Below are 23,156 nucleotides of genomic sequence, written 5' to 3' on the forward strand. Positions count from 1 at the left end.
CTTCTCGGGAGATTGCGAGGTGCCCCCTTGCCCGGCTGTGAAGGTGGGCACAGCTGCGAGACCCTGAAAAAAAAACCACTCCAAAATAAATCCAATTTGTAAATTAAAAATAACGAGGATGGCTCCGCAGAGCGAATTGAAGTGCTTGCGCCTGTCTGCCCGGCATTTGGGGGAGCAGCGGGGGATCCCCACGGCTCGGGGGGGGGGCCACTAGGGGGTACTGGGGGGCACTGGGCTGGGGGGTCCCGGCCCCGACTCGCAGCCCCGGCAACCGGGGGGGGGGCGAGGGGGGCTTGAAGGGGGAAGGGGCGATGCTGAGGATTTTATTAAAACAAAAAGTTAAGCAGCGTGTATGTACTGGCGCAGCCCCGAGTCTGAAAGATTGTAATTTTCTTTTATGGTGTCTGGCAGGATTTGCAACAGATATTAATGGGAACATAAATAGCGCATGGAAGGTATTGAACAAAACTGTTTAATGCAAGGAGGTTGTACCAGAGGAAAATCTATATGTAGTTTGGATTGATTCATACCTCGGACACAGCCACCCCCTAAAGGAGTTCCCAATTCCTGCGTGCTCCCTCCTTTGATTGGCAAACCCTGTAATTAAAACAGATTAGAGCGGTCGGGGTTACTGTTTTAAAAGAGTTTTTTTTTTTTTTTTCCTGCCCAAGTGGTGGTGGCTGAGCCGAGTTCAAGGTGGGGAAAAGGTGTGTGCGCGCTGGGCAAGTGTACAATTTAACGATACGCATACATAATAAAACTTCTAATCAAATTATATCTCCCCGTCTCTATATACGCAGAGATCTACGATAATTGCGGCCGGGTGAGGATAAACTATTTAAATGGTGCTCAGGCGCACGAATAGCGTTAATTAGAAGAAAGAAAACAAATAAACCAAAGAGAAAAAGGGAGGAAAAAAACTGTGGCCCCCCCATCCCCTGCCCTGGGGGAGCGCATCTCGCCCCTGCTCCCAACCCTCCGGCTGCGCAGCCAGAGGAGCCGCAGCCCCGCGGCCGCTGCTCGCCCCGTCCCGGCCCGTCCCGGCCCCGGTGCCGGCTGTCAGGGTCCCCACCGGCCGGTGATGGATCGCTGCAAACTTTTTTTTGGCGGCGCTGAAATGTTGAAGAGCGGGGGGGAGCCGCCCGTGCGCATGTGCGAAGGTGTCCAAACTGACAATGCTGGAGAGATAGCGAGCCGGGGATTGAGAGAAAGGGAGAGTGTGTGTGCGGGAGAGGGGAGAGGAGAGAGAGAGGGAGAGGGGGAGCGAAAAAGGAGGAAAAGCTCCGGGAGGCAAAAAAAAAAGCCCACCCCCCCCAAGCCCACGCCAGCATCGGCCGCGGGACTGGCAGCATGCGATCCAAAGGCAGGGCGAGGAAGCTGGCCGCAAGTAGGTGCAATACCCCTTTCTCTTGGCTTTTCACCCTCCCTCTCTGCCATGTTGCATAGACATGTCTGGTGCGGCGCGGAGCTCGCAGGCAACCTGCAGCATCCCCCCCATCGCCCGGCCCGGCCCGGCCCGGCCCGGTGGGGAGAAGGAGGGAGACGGGGGTGATGCCGGAGCCGCGGGGATTGTGGGGGCTGCGGGAGGGCGATGGGAGGTGGGGATGGAGTTGAGGAAAAGTTCAGTGGAAGTTGCTGCCGGGGGCTGGAGTGAGTGTGTGTGTGTGTGTGTGTGTGTTTAGAGGGGGGATGTCGGGGATGCGAGAGGCTCCGGGCCCTATAGCGGGCGCTGTCGGCTGTCGCAGGGCTGGGGGGGGGATGTGTGAGTGTGTGCGAGTGTGTGCGGGGGTGAGTGTGTGCGGGTACGAAACGTGTGCGGGTGCACGGAGGGGCAGCGGCCAGAAACGGGCGCAGGTAGCCGCTATGGAGCTACCGGGGATCCCCCTTCCTCACCCCCCCCCGGGCCCTGCCCGGCTTGTGTCACCCCCCCCCCGCCCCTCATTCCGCCCCCCAAGCCGCGCGGGGGGCGCGGAGCCGGGATGCTCCGGGGGGAGCGGGGGGACGACACGACGACCGGGCAGCGAGAGCGGCTCTCGGCCCGCTGGAGTCACCCGCGAAAAGTTGATGTAAATGTTGTAATTTCAGGCGCTTTTCCAGCACTTTTTTATACAGTTTGGCTGCCCGAAGGTCTCTGTTCCGCGAGGCGAGGGCTCGGCCGTCCACACGCAAATCCCGACTTATTTAATTATTTGTCTTACGCTCACCCCATCTGTTTCTCCTTTATGATAGGGATCTTTGCTTTTACGCCGCAGCTTTAGGGCTTTTCCCCCCTCTTTTTTTTTTTTTTTAAATTTATTTATATTTTTATATATATATATATAGTTTTTATGAGGGACTCAACAACGACAATTCGCCAGCTCTCGCGTCCTACTTTAAAAGCAGCTGATGTCTTTATTTTCTCTGACACATCTGGGCAAGTTTCATTTGATATCCGTGGCGATGGCAACTCACATTCCCAAGCGAAAGGAAAAATGGGCAGGCGAAATAAAAAAGAATATCAGATGAAATGTTGCATAAGTTGCGTGACGTAAAAAGCAGATGCTTATTTACTCTTTATTTGTGAAAAGGCGGGGAGGGGGGGAATAAAGGAGCGTGGAAAGGGGAAGCGAAAGATCTCTCCGGATCATCATCAGCTTTTCCGTGAACCTTAACAATAACAGCAGCAACCTGCCTTTGATTCGGTGGTTTTAAAGTGGGTAATGCAGCGTCCACAATTTGAAAACAAATGTGTTGTTAAATCTTCAGGTTGCACTTCCTACTTTGGAGCTAATTATGAACAAAACCCTCACGTCCCCGACCGAATCCGTCAGGTTTTCTTGCCTTTCTCTTGTTTTTCTCGCTGCGGAGCGATGCAGGGCTACTCCTACTCCTGCTCCTACTCCTGCTCCTGCTTCTCCTCCTGCTCCTCGGGCGAGATCCCACCGTCTGCGAAGTTTCTGCTCTGGGCTGCGCATCTTGGCTTTCTCAGCAGCAGCAGCAGCAACACTTCCCCCCCTCCCAGATGCGTTGCATTAAATAATCCTTCGGTTACAATCCGCTCATAAAGGAAATCATATTTAAAAAGCTGGGAATTATTTTTTTGATGTGTGTTTCGAAAGGCTTTCCTCCCCCCGAAGAGCGGCTCAGTTTCATGGCAAGTGGAAGGAGGGTTTGAGGCGATCCCGGTGATTGAGTCTTTTGATGGGAAAAGTTTTTAGCTTTTCAGCTCTTTCTGGCTAGAAAAGGAATAGAAAATATTTTGTAGCCTTCGCCCTTTTTACATGGAAAACTGTATAGATCGGGATCAAGCGCAATTATTTTATTATTTAATTTTTACCGCTTTGTGCCTGAAATAAAAATCGCCCCGATTGCGTGACTGTCGCTAACACCTAAGAAAGCGTTTCCCTCTAATTAAGGGGGAATACCCGAAGCGCTCATTTCCTCTACCTCAGTGCAAAATTGCTAAGAAAAAATATAATTTTAAGCCTTCGCCCCTCCCCTCCAAAAAAAGTAAAGAAAGAAGAAAAGCCACGCAGGGAGTAGCTAATGATTTTTCTGTTCAAATAGGGGACGAGACCAGCCTGTCCCGCTGTCGGAGGCGGCTGCTGCGCGGCGCTGCGGGCACGGGATGCCCTCGCTGCACCTGCCCGAGCATCCCCGCTCCTCCGGGCACCGGCACCGGTCCCCGGGCACCGGGGCTGCCGGTTATCCCTCTCGGGTGGGTCTGGTGAAACCGTATCCCCGAATAACCCCCGCGGCAGCCGGCCCGGGGTAGCCCCGGCCCCCCGGTAGCCTCATAAAGAGGCAGAAGGTGATCGGATCAGGGGAACACACGTGAAGAAGGAGGCACTTGTTACTTTTACACTTTATCACCACTTTTTTACAGGCAATTTAGCGCAGCCAAGGTAGATCCAGATCCCTCTAACCGTCTGAGATAGTAAAATAACACTTTCCTAAGTTTCAGCAGGTTTTCCTGCGCCTGTAATTTGCCTCAGTCTAGTACTTAAAAGGCTTGATTGAAAAACAGAGCCGGCAAGTTTATTTGCCTGTTTAAGAGACTGTCCGGGAATTTGCTTTCGAGCAGGGAGGTGTTTGCCATGTCCAGGCTCCCGGCTTTTCAGCGGGGCTGTTTATATGCCATCGCTTTGCCATTCCGGCGGCCTCAGCCCCTTTCCAGCCGCCGAGCCACCGGCCGCGGCTCGGGGGGCGCCGGGGACCGGCGAGGCCATCCCATGATATGCCGGGCACATCTGCACCAGGCGCTTCATTAACCCTTTTCAGTGTGGAGAGGGCGCCTGTGGCTCTTCCTTCTCTCTTTCTGCCTCTTTCTCTCTCTCTTTCTCTCTCTTTTTCTCTCTCTCTCTTTCTCTCTCTCTTTTTCTCTCTCTCTCTTTCTCTCTCTCTTTTTCTCTCTCCTTTCTCTCTCTCTTTTTCTCTCTTTTTCTCTCTCTTTTCTCTCTCTTTCTCTGTCTCTCTCTTTTCTCTCTCTTTTTTTCTCTCTCTCTTTCTCTCTATCTCCCTTTCTCTCTTTTTCTCTATCTCTCTTTCTCCCTATCTCGATCTCTTTCTCTCCTCTCCCTCTCTCTCTTGCTTGCACTTTCTTCCCCCCTTTTTCCCTCCTTTCCCCCTTCCCCCCCCTTCTGCTTCCCCCCCTTCCCTGATTTTTCCTTTTTTTACTCCTCTCCTCTCCTCTCCTCTCCTCTCCTCTCCTCTCCTCTCCTCTCCTCTCCTCTCCTCTCCTCTCCTCTCCTCTCCTCTCCTCTCCTCTCCTCTCCTCTCCTCTCCTCTCCTCTCCTCTCCTCTCCTCTCCTCTCCTCTCCTCTCCTCTCCTCTCCTCTCCTCTCCTCTCCTCTCCTCTCCTCTCCTCTCCTCTCCTCTCCTCTCCTCTCCTCTCCTCTCCTCTCCTCTCCTCTCCTCTCCTCTCCTCTCTCCTTCCCCCTCTCCCACCGTCTCTCAGTCGGGGCCAACAGTAATGGCTGAATTTGGGGCCACCTTTGTGGTGCTGTGGCAGAGGCTGCGGCCCAGGGCTGAGCCCCGCTGCTCCCGGGCCACATCAGGCCAGCTGCGGCTGGGGCAGAGAAAGGACACAAAGGAAAAGGATAGTCCAAAAGGCGAGCTCATTATTAATACAGTCCTGCTTGTAAATGAAAAATGTAGCCCTTGTTAATTAATGCTGTTTACATGGGGTACAAGAAACTTAAGAAATGTTTCTACAAAGGGGAAGGAACTGTTTACAAAACTCTTTCAAAAGTGTGACATATTGCTGCAGTTCCAGCACTAAAAAGCCAAACACACTTAGACGCCTTTGAAGTTGGCTGGCTCAGGCAACATTATTTGACTCAGATTCAGATATTGCTTGTGGGTATAACTAATGACTTTTACCTAGTTAGTGGGCTGGGAGGGGCAAGGGCCTGGGCGCCGTGGCCATTGGGTCCCTCTGGAGAGCCGGGGCTGGCTCCCCGCCAGCTCTGTACAATGTCAACATTGAATATTTGAATTCCCAGACTCTATTTAACAACTTTCTAAATAAATAAACTCATTGTGTGTCTGTGTTTAAAATTATTTCACCTCTTTCATGAAAGCTACAGCATCTTATTACACTGGCCTCTCAGGCTGCTTTCCCCCCTTTTCTTTCCAAACAAACACAAACGGAGCTGAGCATGTTTCTTTCTTTTTTTTTTTTTTTTTTTTTTTTTTTTTTTTTTTTTTTACTGCCTTGTATCTCTCCCTTTCTCCCCTTCTCACTTTCTATCTGTCTCCTCGTGAAGCACAAGTGGAAGCTGCTTGGACGTCCCACAACGTCCTTAGAGGGATGGCTCTGTGCACCCTGCTATCTAATCATGACTAAAACCAAAGCCAGGTTCACCAAGTCGGTTAAATATTAATCATTTCTAAAAGGAGGCCCATGTGAGAGCCATTGCTGCGGCGGTGCCCTGTACATACTCAATCATTTTGGCTGCTGTACCATAGGCGGGCTCCAGGGACAGCTTTCATTGTTGTTGCCATAAATGGCTATTAGTGTTCGTATTCACCTATTCACCCAGTTATTTAAGTGCACAGAAGTGTGTATGTGTCCGTGCTTACTGTATACGTGTGCATACCTATGTGTTATTAACATACCTTTCTGTTTCTGATATATATATATATTCATATATATATATGTATATAATACCTACATATATGTGTGTACATAGAGAGAGAAAAGGGGATATACGCATTTGGTATCTGCAATTGCAATTACTGCATGTTCTGGTTTAGAGAGGGATTGTGCTACGCATTGTCTCCTGGGGTGCTTGCAGCCTGCGCACCTACATCTGTACATCCACACAGGCTCTGAATTGTGGATGCATTTAGGGAACACCAAGTTGATGTACAGGAGCCTTTATATCGTTCGCTGGGATGCTTCCCAAATGTTTACTTCTGTGGTGGGAGTATTCATTTAAAAATATTGATTGTCTTCAAGAGTAAGTAAAGGTGTGTGGACAGAGAAGGTATTTCTGGTCTTCCTGGGGAGCGCAGCTCCCAAATAAAGCTGTCTAAGTTGCTGAAGATGACAGTGGAATGGAGTTTCTACTAGGACAGGTACAAGGTGTGGGAGGATAAGGGAGAGCATCGGTGGTTGCTCCAGCCCGCTGTAGCGTGAGTGAAGAAAAGGCGGTGGGGAAGAAGACAGGGTTCTATAAATCTCAGCTAGTGAAGCCTTGTCTACAGAAATTGCCTTGCTTTGCAGTAAACCACTTTCTAAACAGATGTACTTTAACTTTGGATGGGCTTCTTCAGACACTTAACTTTCCAACCAAGAACTCACCATATTGGTAAATTTAATATTTAACTAGGTTTACTGCCGTTTTTGGAGCAACTCAGTGCTTTTTTGCTGTCGCTTAATACAATCAGTTTCACATCATTTCAGTTTAGGCTGGAAAGAAGTGGCTTCTGAAGAGCAGAAAGAGGTTTAATCACAGATGGCTTTTCAATACAAGTGCCAAATTATCCAGTAGGCAGAGCTAGAACTGGACAAATGTAGATTAAAACACAGTTTACATTTTAAGTAGTGAAGGTATTTAACCAGTAAAATAATTTACTGAGGGCCGGGTGGATTTCAACATCACTGGAATTCCTTTGTCTTAATTACAGTTGACTGTTTTTCTAAAAAGATATGAGCTAATCCAAACAGGAATTAATTTAGGGAATTCCTGTAGCCTGTGTTATACAGGAGGGCAGACCAGACAGCTCTTCCTGGTTTTATAATCTATGCACCTAGTTAAAAGAGTGGTGCTTCATGTGGAGACCTAGATTCAAGGCTGGGATCACAGGAATGCACTTAAGAAACTAAATGGCAGTTAAAAAAAAATTCGGTGCAACTCAGACAGTGCAGAACCAAAACCCGTCTCAAAGTCTTTTCCATCAGTACTGCTGCTTACCTGTACTGCAGGTGCCCACAGGGCTCTGCTGGGCTACGGATTGCCCTCTCCTTGCATTTACGGGCAAAGGCAAAGGTGTGCTTTGGAAGATATGGAGGAGGAATAGGGTGTATATGTTAGGGTCAGGATATAGAGAAGGGGGTCTGGCGTCACAGAGGCACGATGAGTGTTCTACGATGGCTTTACAGTGGGTTCCTGCCATGTTAATGTGCGACTGGTCATCGCTGCACTTCTTAACACCCAGACCAGGAACTAGACAGGACCAATAAGCATCAGAAAGCACTTCCAGGACTTTTTTTGCTGCAGGGGCTGCTGGAGGGAGATGTTTGCTGGCAGATAAACTCAGCTGAGAAACAGTGAAAAAGGAAAGGGGACGGGTGTAAAAGCAAAAGCTAGGGAGAAGCGGATCTTGTTATCCCCAGGACCCTGTCTCTTTGCATTGCCATTTTAAATAAAAAAAAAAATAAAATGCTCAGGGTATAAAGTAACCCTGCCTGATCATTCATTGACTTTATGTTCCCTCCCTTTTGTTTGCATTTCCAGGCTGTCGCGAGGCATTGCCTTCTCCAGTGCTGCTGGAAGGAAAGGCAGCCACAGAGCTGTGTAGGAGGAGGGAAGCAAGCTGCAATGAATATTGTATTTGGTGCTAAATATGTAACAAAGAGAAAGAAATGTGAGCTAATCCAGCAATAGGAGCTGGGAAGTGAAATATAATTTGTTTTATTTCAGGATTTAATATTGTGGGCTGTTCCAGTGAAGCATTATCTTTTAAACTAGGATATATGCAACGATATAAAATCCCACTACCTTAAGGGAATGTCAAAGTTTGATCTACAAAATAAAGGAAATTCAAAGTTAAGGCTGAAGTGTACCACATGGTCTTCAAGTCCCTGGAACAACAGGAGGCAAGGAAGTAGCTAAAGGTTTAGGCTGTGCTTTAAAACGAGCCCAGCAACCACCAAGGTGCCAGCGCTCATTGCAGATATACAGCACGGTTTGAGTTGGGATTTGTACTGAGTAGAGAGAGGCTGGCTCAACAAGATCCACGATGATCTGAGTACTTTTGGAAATCTTGGCTGATCCATGATGAACATGTGAGTTTTATGGTAGAAGGATTGCAGTTCTGGGCTTGATTTATACAATAAAAATACTTGTTCCCCCCTGGCACCGACAACTTTTGTTTAGAAAATCTAAGAGTGGAGCAAAATTTTGGTTCAGAAAAGAGATATACCCAAGTTACAGCTTTATTCCTTTCCTGAAAAGCTGTTTGCATGTCTACATGGGTGCACTACTCTCTAGCCCTGTTTAAACTCTGAACTAAATTTAAATTGCCTGTAAAATAATCCACAGAATGGAAACTGCCACACAACCGTAGCCCCTGCTCCCTGACCCAAACCCTTATTCCATTGCAGAGCAGTGCGCTGCTCTGTTTTGTGATTACAGTAAGTTAGAAACCAGAAGAGCAAGACTTCTATGAATAGGTTATTTTTGGCAATTGCACCACCAATTATGTATAAAATTTCAAAAAATATGAGTTCTGCCAGTTTGATCTCTGAGAGGGCTACAGAAAATGAAAGCTTTGAGACTGTTGTAACATCATACTATTTTGTCTATTAGATATCATTAGATTACCAGAATACTGAGACCTTCGTATCAGCCAATCTAACAAAAATTTCCCAGGTGGTTTAAATTAAAAAATTAGCCATAAATGTATTTTGTATAATGTAATTTATTATGGATGTTTATTGTGTGCAGTGGGAAAATGTTTGGTTTCGGATGATCTTACTGTATAACATGTGTCCTACTGAAACTGTTTATACTGCGGCAGCCTGCAAAGGCCCCAGTCTAATTCTGAGATCAGCCGGGCTACACGCTCTGAAAGCCACAGGAAGGCAGAACCCTTTCCCTGGAAAGCCAAAGGAGTGACAGCATCTCGTACAGAACATGTGCACGAAAAATCTTGGCAGTGAGGGAAGAGCTGAATGGTAAAGAAAACAGGAGGATGGTTCAGGGCAAAGTTCTTTTCTTGAGAAAATGGGATTTAAATGATGCCAGTTCCCGGCAGGCTCTTGGGGATCAAGGACTCACCTGTGTCCAAGGGATGTTTTGCTGTCTGTATCCTGTGTTTTATCAAACCTTCTCTTATTTTGGCTGGGTTTGGTGTGGGAGTTCTGTATGCACATCCACTCTTGACTGCAGATGTCGGCTCTGATGAGAGCAGGGACTAACCTGAGCCTATGGATTGAGGGGTCCCCGTGATGGCCACATCCACCTGGCACTGGGATGCTGTGGGGAGCTGGTGGCTTCAGACAAACATCTCTTGCCCGCTCTCCTGCTCTTTTGCACAAAGTCCACATGCCGGCAAGGGTGAAATCATTCCTCAGCTTAAGAAAAAATACCCTCCAAACCCTCCCCTCCCCACAAGCTCCTTCACACATGTATTAACACCAAACTGGCAAAGCCAATGGAAAAGGATTTTGCATTTTGGCAGCAGAGCTGGCTCAGTGCTTGCTGCGGGCCTGATCCCAAACCCACTGGAGCTGAAGGAGCTCGTACTGACTTCAACGGGCTTTGGATCGAGTCTGGCCAGCAGGAATCTGCTTTCTTTTGTCCTTGGGGTGGGGTTTATCAGCAGTTTTTGCTCTGCGGTGAGCCCCAACATGCGATGTTGTAACAGATACCTGGATTTACATCAGTGTAAGTGAATTAGGTTGGCCCTATAATCTGGCCTCATTTAAGAGTCATTTTAGCCATTGCAATGAAATATGAACGCTGCTGATGGGGGGACTGCAGTGACTTCTCATACTTGTTTCCTGCTGTGCCCCATCCGTTCGCTGTGCTCCCCTTCTCTGCTGTGGGCTGAGGACCACTGGGGCTGCGGTGGGCACTTGGGGGGCATGAGAAGGGTCTGGCACTCCTGGCCTGCACTGTGGGCTCTGCCTACCAAGCACTGGGGTTCTGCAAATAGCCTGAATTTGTACCTTCTAAACAAATAGCTTTGCTGCTGAAAGTACCCGATGCCTCTGGTAAGCGCTCTGTTTAAAACCTCACGACTTCGTCTCAAGCAAACAGAAGGTATGTGAGAGACAAGCACTGACCGCTGGGAAAAAATCACCCCAAACATGTCTAAAACATGGCTTGAGTCATTGGTGGTGCTTACATTTTTGATTTAAAAAACATTCAACATTTCCAGCATTCGACAGAAATTATTAACCTTTCCCTTTTGAAAACTCTCTGCGGTTTGAACTTGCTGTGGCTGCTTTCTCACCACGTTTTATATACTTGCACCTTGGTGAAGAATTAAGCAATGCTTTTTGTGAGTTTTAATCTTATTCTATTTGTGGCTCCGTACAAAGGGGAAAAAAGAAACATGTTGTTTAAAGGAATTTTGAAGCGATGTTTCTACTTTACTTTTTTTAGGCTCTTGATGTATTTTTGGCTGCAGGGATTGGCATAGAGTGTTGGGCTAAGAATACACAACACTGAAAAACGAAGGGATATCAGCTCTATCTGAGCTAACAGCACTGCTTTATACTTTTGCTGTTTTGCTGTTCCTGTATCATGATTATTATAATACAGAGCAGTAATGAAGACTTGTTAATTGCAAAAGGAAAACTGTATTATATATTTGTCCTGATTCTTTCAGTTGATACGGTAAGCAATATCTCAGTAGTCGCTGGCTACCTGTGTAAACGCTGTTAAACATTTATGCTCTGCCTGAATAACCACTGCTGTGGAGTTTTTGGTGCGTGGGGCAACGCAAGGTGCCAGATTAAGCCAAGGTAGCTGAGAAATGAAGAAATGATGCACTAAACCAGTGCAGACAATACAGATCAGAGAGATCTGAGGGGATAAAACTGCACAGTGTCTTTCATATTGATGGTCAGGCTCAGAATGAGAGAAAAAGTGAAATTATTTGTACCTGAACAAATTTCTCCCTGAACCAATGCCTCAAGTGAAAACCAAGCAAAGACTGAGCCAGAAGAGGTGGCACAGAGTAAGACCCAGGATGGGATGCAGCAAAGCTTCTCGGCTGGTGCTTTCACTGCACACCACACTGAAGGGTCGATCATGGACCAAATCCAGAAGATTTATTTCCAACCTGACATTATTATTTATTATGACTTGAATTAAAGCAGTGACCGCAGAACCCAGCCAGAACTGGATGCCTGTTGTGCTGAGCTCTGTGCAAACATGGGCAGCCTATGCAGAGTTTAGGACGTAAGAAATGCAGATTAAACTTCAGGCCTGCTGCCCTATGTGTGCAATTACAGCATCGTTGGAGGCAGCAATAAAATCCCAAAGAAAAATGGATGCTTTGAGGAAAATCCATGGAGTCAGGACTGTGGACTGCGAGGCTTTCCTCTTGTACATGGGTAGATATGCTTCAGCTTTAATCCCACCAGACCTCTCTATCTGCCAGCAAATGATTCCCCTCCTCCCCAGCTCCCTTTTAGACCCTATTATTTTTGGCTGTGTCTGTAACCTTGGGTGATTGAGCCACATTAAGCTATGAGTATCCTTGCAGCATCACCCACTTGCTTTCAGAGAAAATAGCTGAGATTCGCTGGGAAGGAAGAGGGCAATACCAGCAGATAATCCAGCCCTATAAAATCCCCGGGCTGTGGTTCCAGCCCGCTTTCCACCCGGATGCTGCAGGAGGGATGCGAGCAGCGTGGCTGGCAAGTGCCAGCAACCAAAAAGTCCCTCAAGTCTATAAGGTTTATTAAGGTTCTTTTTAAGTTTGTGCCAATAAAAAGGGTCCACGTAACCTCTGAGTGAGGCTTCATAAGCTCAGTTTTATGTTCGGATAATTTGGAGCCAAACCGTCACGGAGTTCACATAGAGAAATACCCCATTGAGCATCACAAACTGCGAAGAAAATATATTGAGGAAAGAGAGGAGTAAAAATTTTATGGCTTTCCTTGAAGTTAGGCAGTAAAATGGGCTTTATTTAGCAATTTCCTAACTTCTGATTGCATTTTTTTTACCAGTGCAATGGTTTTAGATATGATATTTTGTAAATAGGAAGAAGTGTTAAAAGCCAAGGCACTACGGACCTGCCGTGGGAAGCAGTGCCACGCACTCCTGATTCCCAAAATGTTTGGTTTTTGGATCAGACCACTGGGCAGGACACGGCAGCAGCCTTCAACTCTGCTGTGAAATCTGTACATTGGGGTAGCCCTTGGAAGGAATAGTCCTTTTGAATAACTTGACCCATGTCCAGGGATAAACAACATATACTTATTTCTGGAGAGTGAAACAATTCTAATTTGAAATACGTTTGAGAGCCCTGATTTTTACAGGTGAGAAGACCATCACAATCTCAAGGCTTGTCTTCCAAAACAGAGGCTACTAAAATCACTTGTCTTTCAGCCTTTTGACCAAAATACACATGTGTAAATCTAGATCCAAAATTCCTTTGATGGGATTTACAAGATAAACATCTGCTATGTTTGCTTCTCACATTAATAATTATTTTACATTTGACATGGTTCATCTTCTAAAAATCTATTCTACAATGTAATATAGTACAATAATTCACACCTAATTCTCTTTGGGAAGTCATTTTTAGAAGGAAAATTAAATGTGATTGGGCATCAGAGGGAGTATTGCCGAAACATGTAACAACTCCAAATATTGTGTGGTTATGGAAATGGGAGAAGATGCCGTCTTGACCTCGGTGGTGTATTTATTAGACACTAAATAATGGATATTTCTTCCACTTATAACTGGTCTGAAGACTCAGATAGAATCTTAAAAGCCCTTTCTGGGGTTTTAAACAGAATTTAGACCTCAACAATGCTCAGTACTGTTTAGGTAGCTTGACAGAGAAAAGAGAATGCAAAGACGGCTGTGGGAAAGGCAAAAAAGGAGGAACTAGATTAAAAGGAGTATTCGTCTGATGGCTGTATTTCCTTTTCAATAGGTTGTACCTCCTGGTGCCACAGATCAAAGAAAATGAGAAAAATATTTGATATCTTTTTACCCCACTTTGTTTGTGGGTAGGACAGCCAGTAACTATCAACCTTGTCCTTCCAGCCTTCTGTATTTCACTGGAAGGAAAGAATCATCTCTCCCTGTCAGCAGCAAAGGTAGTAGTGGAAAAAAGATGGAAGTGACCAGACAACAGGGATGACGGGGGGGAAAGAGCGCCAGGAGACTGGCCATGCCCAATGGATAAATGTCAGACCCCTGGGCAGAAGGAGATAAAGAAATCAGCTCTGCTGGCACCTTTCCACACAGGAATATTAAAGTAATTCAGGACATCTGATCTAAGAGATGATCAGTGTTTTTCAAACACTAAATAAGGCCCTGAATACGCTGTTCTCCATGGTTTCCTCTCCCCAGTGCTGCATCATTTATATATATGTATATCTATGCATAAGCTCAGCGAGCTAACATGGCTAAAACACCTCCCGTGCATCCTGACCTCCTGCTTAGTCTCCTGTTTCAGAGGCTCGGTCTGCACCAAGGTGCTGGGCTTACTCTTCGGTCCACATATTTCCTCCGGGTTCCTGCAGAAATAGCTGTGCTCTGCGGGTAGGTGAAGATCCAGCTGAAGCTTGCGAGGGCTGGAGGGAGCAGTGTTGCTTTAGGCTCCCTGCCTGTGCAGTGACATATCAGAAGTAATAAGTCTGAGCCTGAGCTGATGTCTAACAGCATCGGAGCGCGGGCTGGAAGGCTGAACTTCTGCAAAAAATGAAAGCAAGGAATTTAACAGCAGTAAAAAAGAGGTTAAGAGAAAAACAAAAAGGAAAGGAATAAAAGTGATATGAATGGCTAGAAAAACAGCTATGTCCAAATATTAACCTCTGCTGCTGTATTTTGACACTGGACTGAGCTAATGGAAGTACATGGCGAATACACATCAAGCTGGAAGAAGGAACCTAATTTCAGAAATTATCTGGATCATCTCAGTACAGAAAGTATTTTAACAAAAGATATTTTCTGTGTGCTCAAATCTGCCAATAGCTTGAAGACATATTCTGCAGGAGGCTAGCAAGAGAAAGTATGTTTTGCTGGTGGGGTTTTCAGCCAAACTCTCTTGCTCTTGGAGTTTCTTATCCCTTTCTTCTCCAAGATACCTTTCCCCCGACTGTCAGAGGAGCAGAAGCAGACAGACCTTTTCCCGGCCGATCAGATGTGGCCTGCCCAGCCGTATCTCCTGTCAGCTGCAGGAACCACACAGATAGCGCTGACTCGGGCGTTTTTTTCCCCTTAGCATGCTAAAGGAACAGCCTCAGAGCACATGGAGCTAAACCGTGTCGAGCTGCTATGAGAGCCGAACCCGCTTTGGCAGGGGATGGACTCAATGCGGCTCTGCTGGCTGTTCACCCCAGGATCCGTCCAGAGTGGGGAGGAAGCAGACGCAGGGCAATCTTCACTTTGTCAAGGTCTTCTCTAGCCTCTAATGCTTAGAAGTAGACAATATTTACAGTTCTTTAAAATCAGGATTTTTCTCTCCCTTTTGGATTTCTGGATGCTCCTAGGGATTGCATTCTTCCACGAGAGTCATTTGTTTTAGAGCATAAGATCGTTGTGAGACAGCCTGGGCTTTAACGTCTGGGAATATCTTTATAGGCTTGTTTTCATGGCTATATAATAACATTATTTTATCTATCCATCTCTCATTTCACTTCCTGATACACAGAATTATCAAGACTACCCATCAGTCACTCTTCTATTTTTTAGCCCTTTGTGCCGTTATCTGTTTTTAGGATATCTTTCCACTATTACATCTACACCAATCTTAGTGACTTTTAAAAATTTATATAAAGTCTTCAGAAAACTCTATTGAGATGTGCAACAACGGCTGAAGAGAAGCAAAGGATTTGATTTGAGTTATAGCATTACTAACTTCTTGAGTGTTCAAGCGAGAAAAGGCTGTGAACGAAGTTGGGTGTTTTTTTTTGAAGAAGAAGAAGTAAAAAAAAAGCAATGTGGAAGAGCAGGACACATGCTTTTCAAATTATGTGCTAATGAGTTGGGAATGCACCCCACCTGATGTTGTCCTCTGCAGCCTTCAACTACCCAGGCTGTCCAACTGACTTCTTCTTGTGTTTGCATCAGGATTTCTGAGGCTTTCAGAGGCTCACTTGGTACATTGGTGCACCTTACGTGCCAGATGGATTGAGAAGTGATGGGATCTAGGGGTGATGGGAGATACAGGAGTGAAGATTAATCAGTATAAGGAAAAAGGAGAGATTGTGAGAGTGTGTCTTGCCTCTCCTGAGCTTCCCATCCACACAGCTGGGTAGGAACATGCTCAGCTGTGCTGCATCATGATGAAATTGGACCCTCTCATTTGGGCTTGTTTGCCAGATAATTAGTGACTGTGAAGGCTACGTCTATATTGGGCAGAAGACACGTTTCCTCCTGCCCAAAGTTTTGCCGTTCGACTTGTAGGACACCATGGAAAGCGTTGCTGGTGCTTTACACCCCTCTCCAGGTAGGATTGTGTGTTTGTTGAGATTCTGTTTCAGGTACTGCTCAGTTGGTGGTGGGCTGGGGGAGTCATTTGCCTTCTGGGCTTTGGCACAGTGTGAAGCTCCCTCTTTGCTGCTGTAGTTTCCCCCTGAGGTGCCTGTGGTTGAAGCTGGGGCTGTTTCTCCCCACTTACTGTAATTACGTGCTATAACAGCAGTCTTACAGCATCGTACCAGAACTGGTATTGACAAAATGACGTTCCTTCTGGGATTTAGGTAAAGGCTACAAAAAATGATCTGATGTTTTCTTGAGAAATGTCTGATTTTCTTTTTTTTTCGGAGATTTTCACTTATTTAGTCTTGTGCTTACCGGTACTGAACTTTTCAGTGTTGATTACAAAATCCCAAAGCAAGAGGAGGAAGTCTTTCCCCCCACACCCTGTGTACTTTTCAGATGATGTTGGAGATAAGCTGAGGGGAATGACAAACTACTTTTTTTCCCAGCAGAGTCTCCCCATTCACAGCTAAAATGTTATGGGAATAGGTGTAGGATGCCATGTCTTGTTTTACTTTCTGAAACAGCCTTGATGCTAACTCCTTCACTGTTTCCTCTTCCAGTTCTCTCTCTGCCATATTCTGTGTATTTCCCTCAATGTGTAGAAATACATATAAAGAAAGGAAAATTCATCAGTTTCTGGCTGCAGGTCTAGATCACCATTAGTCAGCAGCAGAAGTCGGTGCGTTTCTTTAGTTTTGTGATACCCTGGTCAGAAGTGCACAAGATGGGAGATGGCTTTGAGGATGCTGCCTCTTGAAAGTTCACGGTGTGCTGTGCATGGAGAGAGAGCTTTGCCTGCCGTGTTTGCAGCAGCACAGGTGATCGAATAGCACCTTCTCATTCTGGTTTTGGTTAATAAGCAAGAAAAGATGTGCTAATCCTGTAAGCGTGTCTGATAAAACCAGCAGAGGCAGGCTGGGCTGTTCCACAGAAACTTTGCTGACCACGATGAGGGCGAGGTGTGCTTTGGAGGCTCTTGCTGTTGAGGACCATCCTCTGGAGAGGGCAGGAATTGCTGAAAGGGCTCTCCAACTTCTTGTGCTGCCCGCAGTGCTGGGCTGAGGGGGATTTCCTATGTTGGTGCTAGTATATTCCACATGTATGGGAACCACAGGCTTTCAGAGCCAGCAGCCAGCTCTGGTCTGAGCAGTGCCAGAAGCAGGAACCTGTTGATCCCCGTGGAGCATGCTAGAGCCGTAGCATGGCAGGTGATAACTTCTGGTCCTGGTAATTTGAAGATAAGCTGTTTCCCCATATGCTTGAGGAAGGGGACTTGTATGCCTGATGCCCCAGGAGAACAAGCAGGAGATATTAGAGGCTGGTGCGTGTACATGGGTGAAAGTGTGCATCACTGTGAGCTCTAGCACCTCTTAGCTGGCTTATCCATAGCTGGGGCTGCAGCATGGGATGCCCACTTGCTGGACTGCTGAAGTCTGTGAAAAAACAGGAAATTAATTTCTGAGGCATCGTTTACCATTTCAAATTGTAAATCTGTTCTTATCCAGTGCTAACAGACCTAACATAAATGAGTTCCTGTGCTGTCTGCTGGTTCGCTAATGACACTTGTTTAGAAGTGCTTGATGTTAACAGCTATTTGATGGTGCCCATTTGTTTTTCCTAGGTTAATGTTATATAATAAAGCGAACACTAGCCAAAAGCAATAGTAATACCATAAACAAAAAATCCAAATGCTGGGCGAGAAATGTAATGGAGCGAGGGCTGAACTCTAGTGGGAATTTGGTTTAATCTAAAGGTTAAAAAATGTTATAATTTGGGTTTAAGTAAATTGGCTCTTTAGTCCCAGAAGTCTTGCTCTTGTACTTCTTGTTCCTCCAAAGCTCCCACTAATGCCGATGGGAGTCTTGGGCGCACAAGAAATGTGGGTTCAGGTACTAAAGTTACAGATTGGCTTGGACCAAAACCCCTAATCCAAATACCTCCAGCTTTTGAAAGCATTTGCCAATTGGATTTGAATCTGGACACAAACATTGTGGCTTGAGCTCATCTGAGCTCACTTACATCTGTGTAAATCTGTAGTATGGCCTCGATCCAGCAAAGCACGTAAATATGTGCTTAATTTGACTTCAAGGGGACTATTGTGCGCTTAAAGCTAAGCATGTGTTTAAGTGCTTTGCTGGACTGAAGTCCAAATACATGGGAGTCACTGAAATGACACCAAATATTGCAGTGTAAGTGAGATCTGAAATGAACCAAAATGTTTGTGTTTCTACCTGGAAATGAACACCCTGTTCGTGTCCTACATATCCTGCATGCGCTTTGTATTTTCATCCATCTGCACATAATGTATTCTTTACGGTAACCTGTCCATTCAATACAGTAAAAAAGAAATATACTTTGAATTTTCCTGCTCTATTACTCATATTTCATGAAATGCGTTCTTACGCCAAGTGTCTGTTTATATATATTTATACATGTTGTTTCTTTATTGATATTGGCAAGATACAAGAAGAAAAGAAATATTTTACAGTTAAAAACTTGTAAACAGTTTTATCCCTCATTTAAAACATTTTTTTAAAGAGTTTACCTGACATGGTCAAATTATTTTAACTTATTTTTGGTTTTGCCGGTCTGACCAATATGAAAAATATTTGTTAAAGATATAGGTTTATTTTTAGCTACAAATACACATTAGATGTGTTTATAATGAAGCAAGGTGAACATGCCTTTGTGCTTAACGGCTAACTGCCACTTTTGTACTTTAAACCCCACTTTTACTAGTTGCCACGCTACATAAAGCTGCCAATGAATATTTTCACATGAATACTTTAATACCAGTTAAAAGATTGTGTATCACTTGTCGGCTGCTGCAGGTTGCTGCAACGAAAGCACAAAAGGGTTAATTGAGCCCAGCCTTGCAAAGGTGACAGAGGCATAGACTAGAATTGGGAATTAAACCCAAAACAAATATAACAAGAAATAGCCCTCATATCCGAGTATGACGACCACAATGCAGACATAAAGAAGTGTAAGCTGTGAATGTCTGTAGGTTATTAATGAGGTAATAGAAGCAAAATTAGGTATCAGCAGGATTTGGGTCTGTTTGAATAAAACAGAGATCTTTTATCTCAGAATGCTCTAGGAAAGACTCATAAACTGTGATTTGGTGGTCTGTGCTGTGCTCTTCTTGGTTATGGGAGTTGACTCACGCCATTTAAACTCACCAGTGTTTTCCACTTAGGACAACCAGATGTAGGATCAGATGCAGAGAATGGCTGGCTGGGAAAAGGGAAAAGGTTTGTATGGCAGTTTATGAGGAAGAAAAAAAAGCTTTTGTGTGCTTGCTTTTGAATGAGAAGAATATTTTGCACTTCAGCTTTTTGCGTCTGGAGAGTAGATACTATTTTCTTGCAGAACCAGTGCGGGGAAAGCATGTAACAGCAGTGCAAAAACCCCTTCATGCCCAGTGCCGACTGCTGCAGAGGCTGTGACTGACTCCCCATTGATTTGAGCAGCTTCCCTGTGGATTTACTTCAGCATGGTTAAGAGCAGGGCTCTGTCACAGACTTCAGTATTCGTTCTGTTTAAGATTAAACCTTTGTCTAAAATAAAAGAAAAGTAGTCCTTTCATGGCTCGTGGAGTGATTGACAGCTGGAGATGCTGCTGATGCATTGGGTGGAGTGATTTATCCTGCCCTCGTCCCCCTTCGCAGCCCGGCTGTCACTGAAGTAAGTGGCAAAGCTCCCACCAACTTTAACGATGCAGAATTGAACTCAAATGGATAAAGTTTCCCTTTAAGAAAAATCACGAAGGGATTCAATTACACTATAAATGTATTCAGTGGTTGTGAAGTGATTCTGGTGTACATACAGCCAAACCCTGAATTCCTTCTCAAGTAAGTGTCTGGGTGAGGATTGATTACAAATCCTGCTCAAAGTTACACCCGACTAACTCCCCCAGAGCCGATGACATTCCTCTCCATTTCCCTTGCACGGGCAGTACGGGGAGGCTGAGCCGCGCCATGCCTGTCGCATCCCGCTTCTGCTTGCCTTGGACAGGAGCTGGGAGAAGGTACGGAGCCTGTCACTGTGGATCTGCAAAGCTCCTCATGACCTGGAGCAGCACCTGCGGTGTGATGGAGGCTCCACCCCAGGTGGTTTTGGCCCTTCAGCCTTTGAAGGGCTCTGGCATGATGTAATCCCCACCCCGTAACTTGTTGCGGGACCCTCGGGTTGAGAGGTGCCTTATAAATCTCAGTCGTGGGGTTTTGTTACCTGCCTGCTATGTTACATGACTAATGACTTAAGGTAAAGAATGGGTATTGGAGAAACGGGTAATTAACAAAAACATCCTTCTGTGTTTTCTGTTCAGCTTCCGTGACTGGCATTTTCAAAGGCCAGGCAGATATGATTTGTAGCCTCCCTCTTTCACAAACGCGAAGGCAGGGCTGATTTGAAACCTGGCAATCCCTGAACGTTTCCCTAGTTTCCTGCCTTTGCATTTCACACAGTCGGGGCTGGTTTTCCAGAGAGTCACTGATATCTGCCTTAAGGTGACTTTTTGATGCTGGAGTTAGTATTTTTTGGAGTGTGGGGTTGCTTTGAGAGTGGCCCAATGCAAGTGCATTAGCAAAGTGAGCCTGCTATAAAATATCGTCGCATCCAGCTGCCCTGCCAATAGGTCAAGCTATTTGTCCTGCCCAGACAGGGTGTCTAGCTCTCCTGGCAGTGTCCCCTGCTCGGGCATGGGAAAAGTTGTTTTGTTTAGCACTAGGGAAACAATATGTATAAATAGTAATGCTTGAACCTAAACACTGCTGTTGCCTTTATGCACGGGATGCTGTGGTACTGGTTATTTTATGATAGATTTCCACCCCCCCACCAAAGGACTTGAGTCCCAGCCTGCAGAATAGCTGCTGTTGAGTGGAAGCATTCCTGTTATTTTCCCCTCAATTCAGAGGAAGCAATGCACTTGTTGTGTTACCTTGGTGAATCGAAAGTGGTTTTCACTTCCCTTAATTAAGCCTCCTTTGGCGCTGGCCCCTCCAAGGTGGAGAGCAGAGCGCACTCAGGAGCGCTGCCGCTGATTTGAATTCCTAAATTCCTCTCCTTGCAAACTTCAAAGGGAAGTATATTGCTGTGTCTAAGAGGCACCAATTATGTAAACCCTGGGCTATTCAGAATGTTCCATAATTATTTATTTTCAGCGAAACAGGTTTTAACCCAAACTAGACAGAAAACTGGCATTTGTCCAGTTATTAGATTCTATTGAAAAAGATATTAAACAATGGGCAGGGTAACATGGTAGATTAGTGTCCCTTCATCTTCCTGACCTGGGCATGTGTCAGAACTGTACTGAGCTGACCAAAATTACTTTGATTTGACGACCATTAAAGGTCAGGAGCAGAATGGGATCAGACGTCTCTGTTGAGGATGAAGTGCACAACGTTATGTATTGATAGTAATTAAGTTGTTTCATTTAATAAGCGCCATCAGATTTAGAGGCATTGTTACAGTATTGGGGCTGGGAGGAGAAGAGAGGGAGCTGGGATATGGGCTGGAGGAAGAGAGAGAGAGAGAGAGAGAGGAAGAGAAAGGGTTCTGGAATGAGTGAAATATGTCCCCAGAGTAATTTTTTATTTTATAAACTGAATGCAAACCTGATGGAGAACTATGGAAATGAGCAGTCATGCTGGATACATACACACACTCTCTCAATATTCCTGTACTGTGGGTAATGAAAAGTGCCTTCAGGGATAGGGTGGCCTTACCATTCATCAGTGCCATAGCCTTAAGTGGGTAATAACTAAGAGCTCCCATATCTAGTGTGTATATAAATTCTAGCTCCTCAGTATATTTGCTGCAGACCGTACTTAATTTATACAATTCCTTAGCTTTAAAGCTGTCAATTGATAACATTCAATCTGTGAGCCAGACTGATAAAAGGGAAGGGAAGAAGTGCTCTCTAGTGGCTAGAGCAGAAGGGTGTGGGGCCAAAGACCTATGTGGGGAGCAGAGAGGTGCTTCGCCTGGGTTTTGCTCCACGGCTGAATGACCGCCCTGTGCGTTTCTCTTTACCCCATGGAGACACAAGATGATCCCTCTGCTTGGCCAATATTGCATGTGTCTACCAGTCAGATGGCAACCGTCTGCCATGAGGATGAAGATATCTCTCTTCCCTACGGTGATGAAAGGAATGACCTTCCCTTGTGCCTCTGACCCTTGTGAGTCTGGGAGATGTTGAGAGCAGTAGCTTGCCCAAATCTATATTCCAGAGATGCATGTAGGATCAATCAAGCTTTGAGAGGGTTGATAATGGAGCTGTCTGGCTGGTGGAAGGAGCAAGATGGGAAGGAAGACCTCTGTGCACCAAAATAAAGGTAGGCTGGTAAGTGAGGGCTCTATGAAAATTACCTGTCCTGCAGAAAGCTGAAGGGGGTGTTGAGCTCAGTTCTTGCATTTGTATATGCTGGACAACTCTTCCCTCAGACACAGCAGTGATGGGGGATATAAGTCTCCAGAACAAGATGATGTGCCAGTCACTCGAACGCTATAGAACCAAACCCTCACACTTCAATAAATTTGGGAAGTTGAAGGGAAAATGGCCAAACAGTTTGGAATTCAGCTTGTGAACCTAATGTTGCACACTTATCACTGCATGAAACAAGCTGCTATTAACAGGGAGCTTTGTTCTTGATCCATGTTTCAAATGCCCTTGTGTCAGGGAGGGGCTGGTCCAGAGCTTGGCTCAGCTTCCCTTCATTGTAAGATGTACTGGTTTCTCCTGACCCCAAGCTGCTGCTGGGCTGCAAAGGCTTCTCAGCACCTGTCTGTCCCATGTGGGGCCTCTCTCGTGGCATGGTGACAGCACCCACTGAGACTTGCAGCGCTGACGTGACTTAGAGAGGTGCAGCTCTGCAGTTGTTGGTGGTTTCCACTGGTGGTCTCGGTGCTGGACCTGGTATGAGGAACAGCAAGTGCTTTGTACCCCAATTTGGGCTTAGGCACTGAGCAGAGGTGTCGATGGGGGAACGTCACAGATGTGAGGGATGTGGCAGGGCAGGTGCTGGTGGAGGTAGTGCTTCAGAAGAGATGGGTACTGTTTCCCCAGTATATAGTTGCACTTTGAGGGTCTTAGGGACATAGTTGAGTGATGCACTAGTAGGTTAACAGTTGGATTCCATGACCTGAAGTGTCTTTTCCAACTTAAATGTTGATTCCAACCTTCTACGATTATATTCTATGGTCTTGCTAATAGAGGGACCAGGAGGATAACCTGGCTTTCAGGGTAATTTCTTCCTCTATATAGGA

The 23,156-nt window shown here is 45.8% G+C and overlaps 1 protein-coding gene across 6 annotated transcripts in view; it reads left to right on the forward strand.

Annotated features, from left to right (window-relative positions):
* Positions 1-1,247: 1,247 nt before the first annotated feature.
* MECOM (MDS1 and EVI1 complex locus) overlaps positions 1,248-23,156 on the forward strand; it is a 344,439-nt gene continuing 322,530 nt past the window's right edge. For 5 of the 6 annotated variants that reach the window (XM_054074326.1, XM_054074319.1, XM_054074321.1 and 2 more), the window contains exon 1: positions 1,248-1,387. In XM_054074326.1, coding sequence (XP_053930301.1) covers positions 1,351-1,387 — 37 coding nt within the window. In that variant the 5' untranslated portion in view covers positions 1,248-1,350. The remainder of the gene's footprint in view (positions 1,388-23,156) is intronic. The other variant, XM_054074327.1, reaches the window with a different exon arrangement.

The sequence above is a fragment of the Cuculus canorus genome, chromosome 9 (assembly GCF_017976375.1).
Source record: "Cuculus canorus isolate bCucCan1 chromosome 9, bCucCan1.pri, whole genome shotgun sequence".
Classification (NCBI taxonomy): Eukaryota; Metazoa; Chordata; class Aves; order Cuculiformes; family Cuculidae; genus Cuculus; species Cuculus canorus.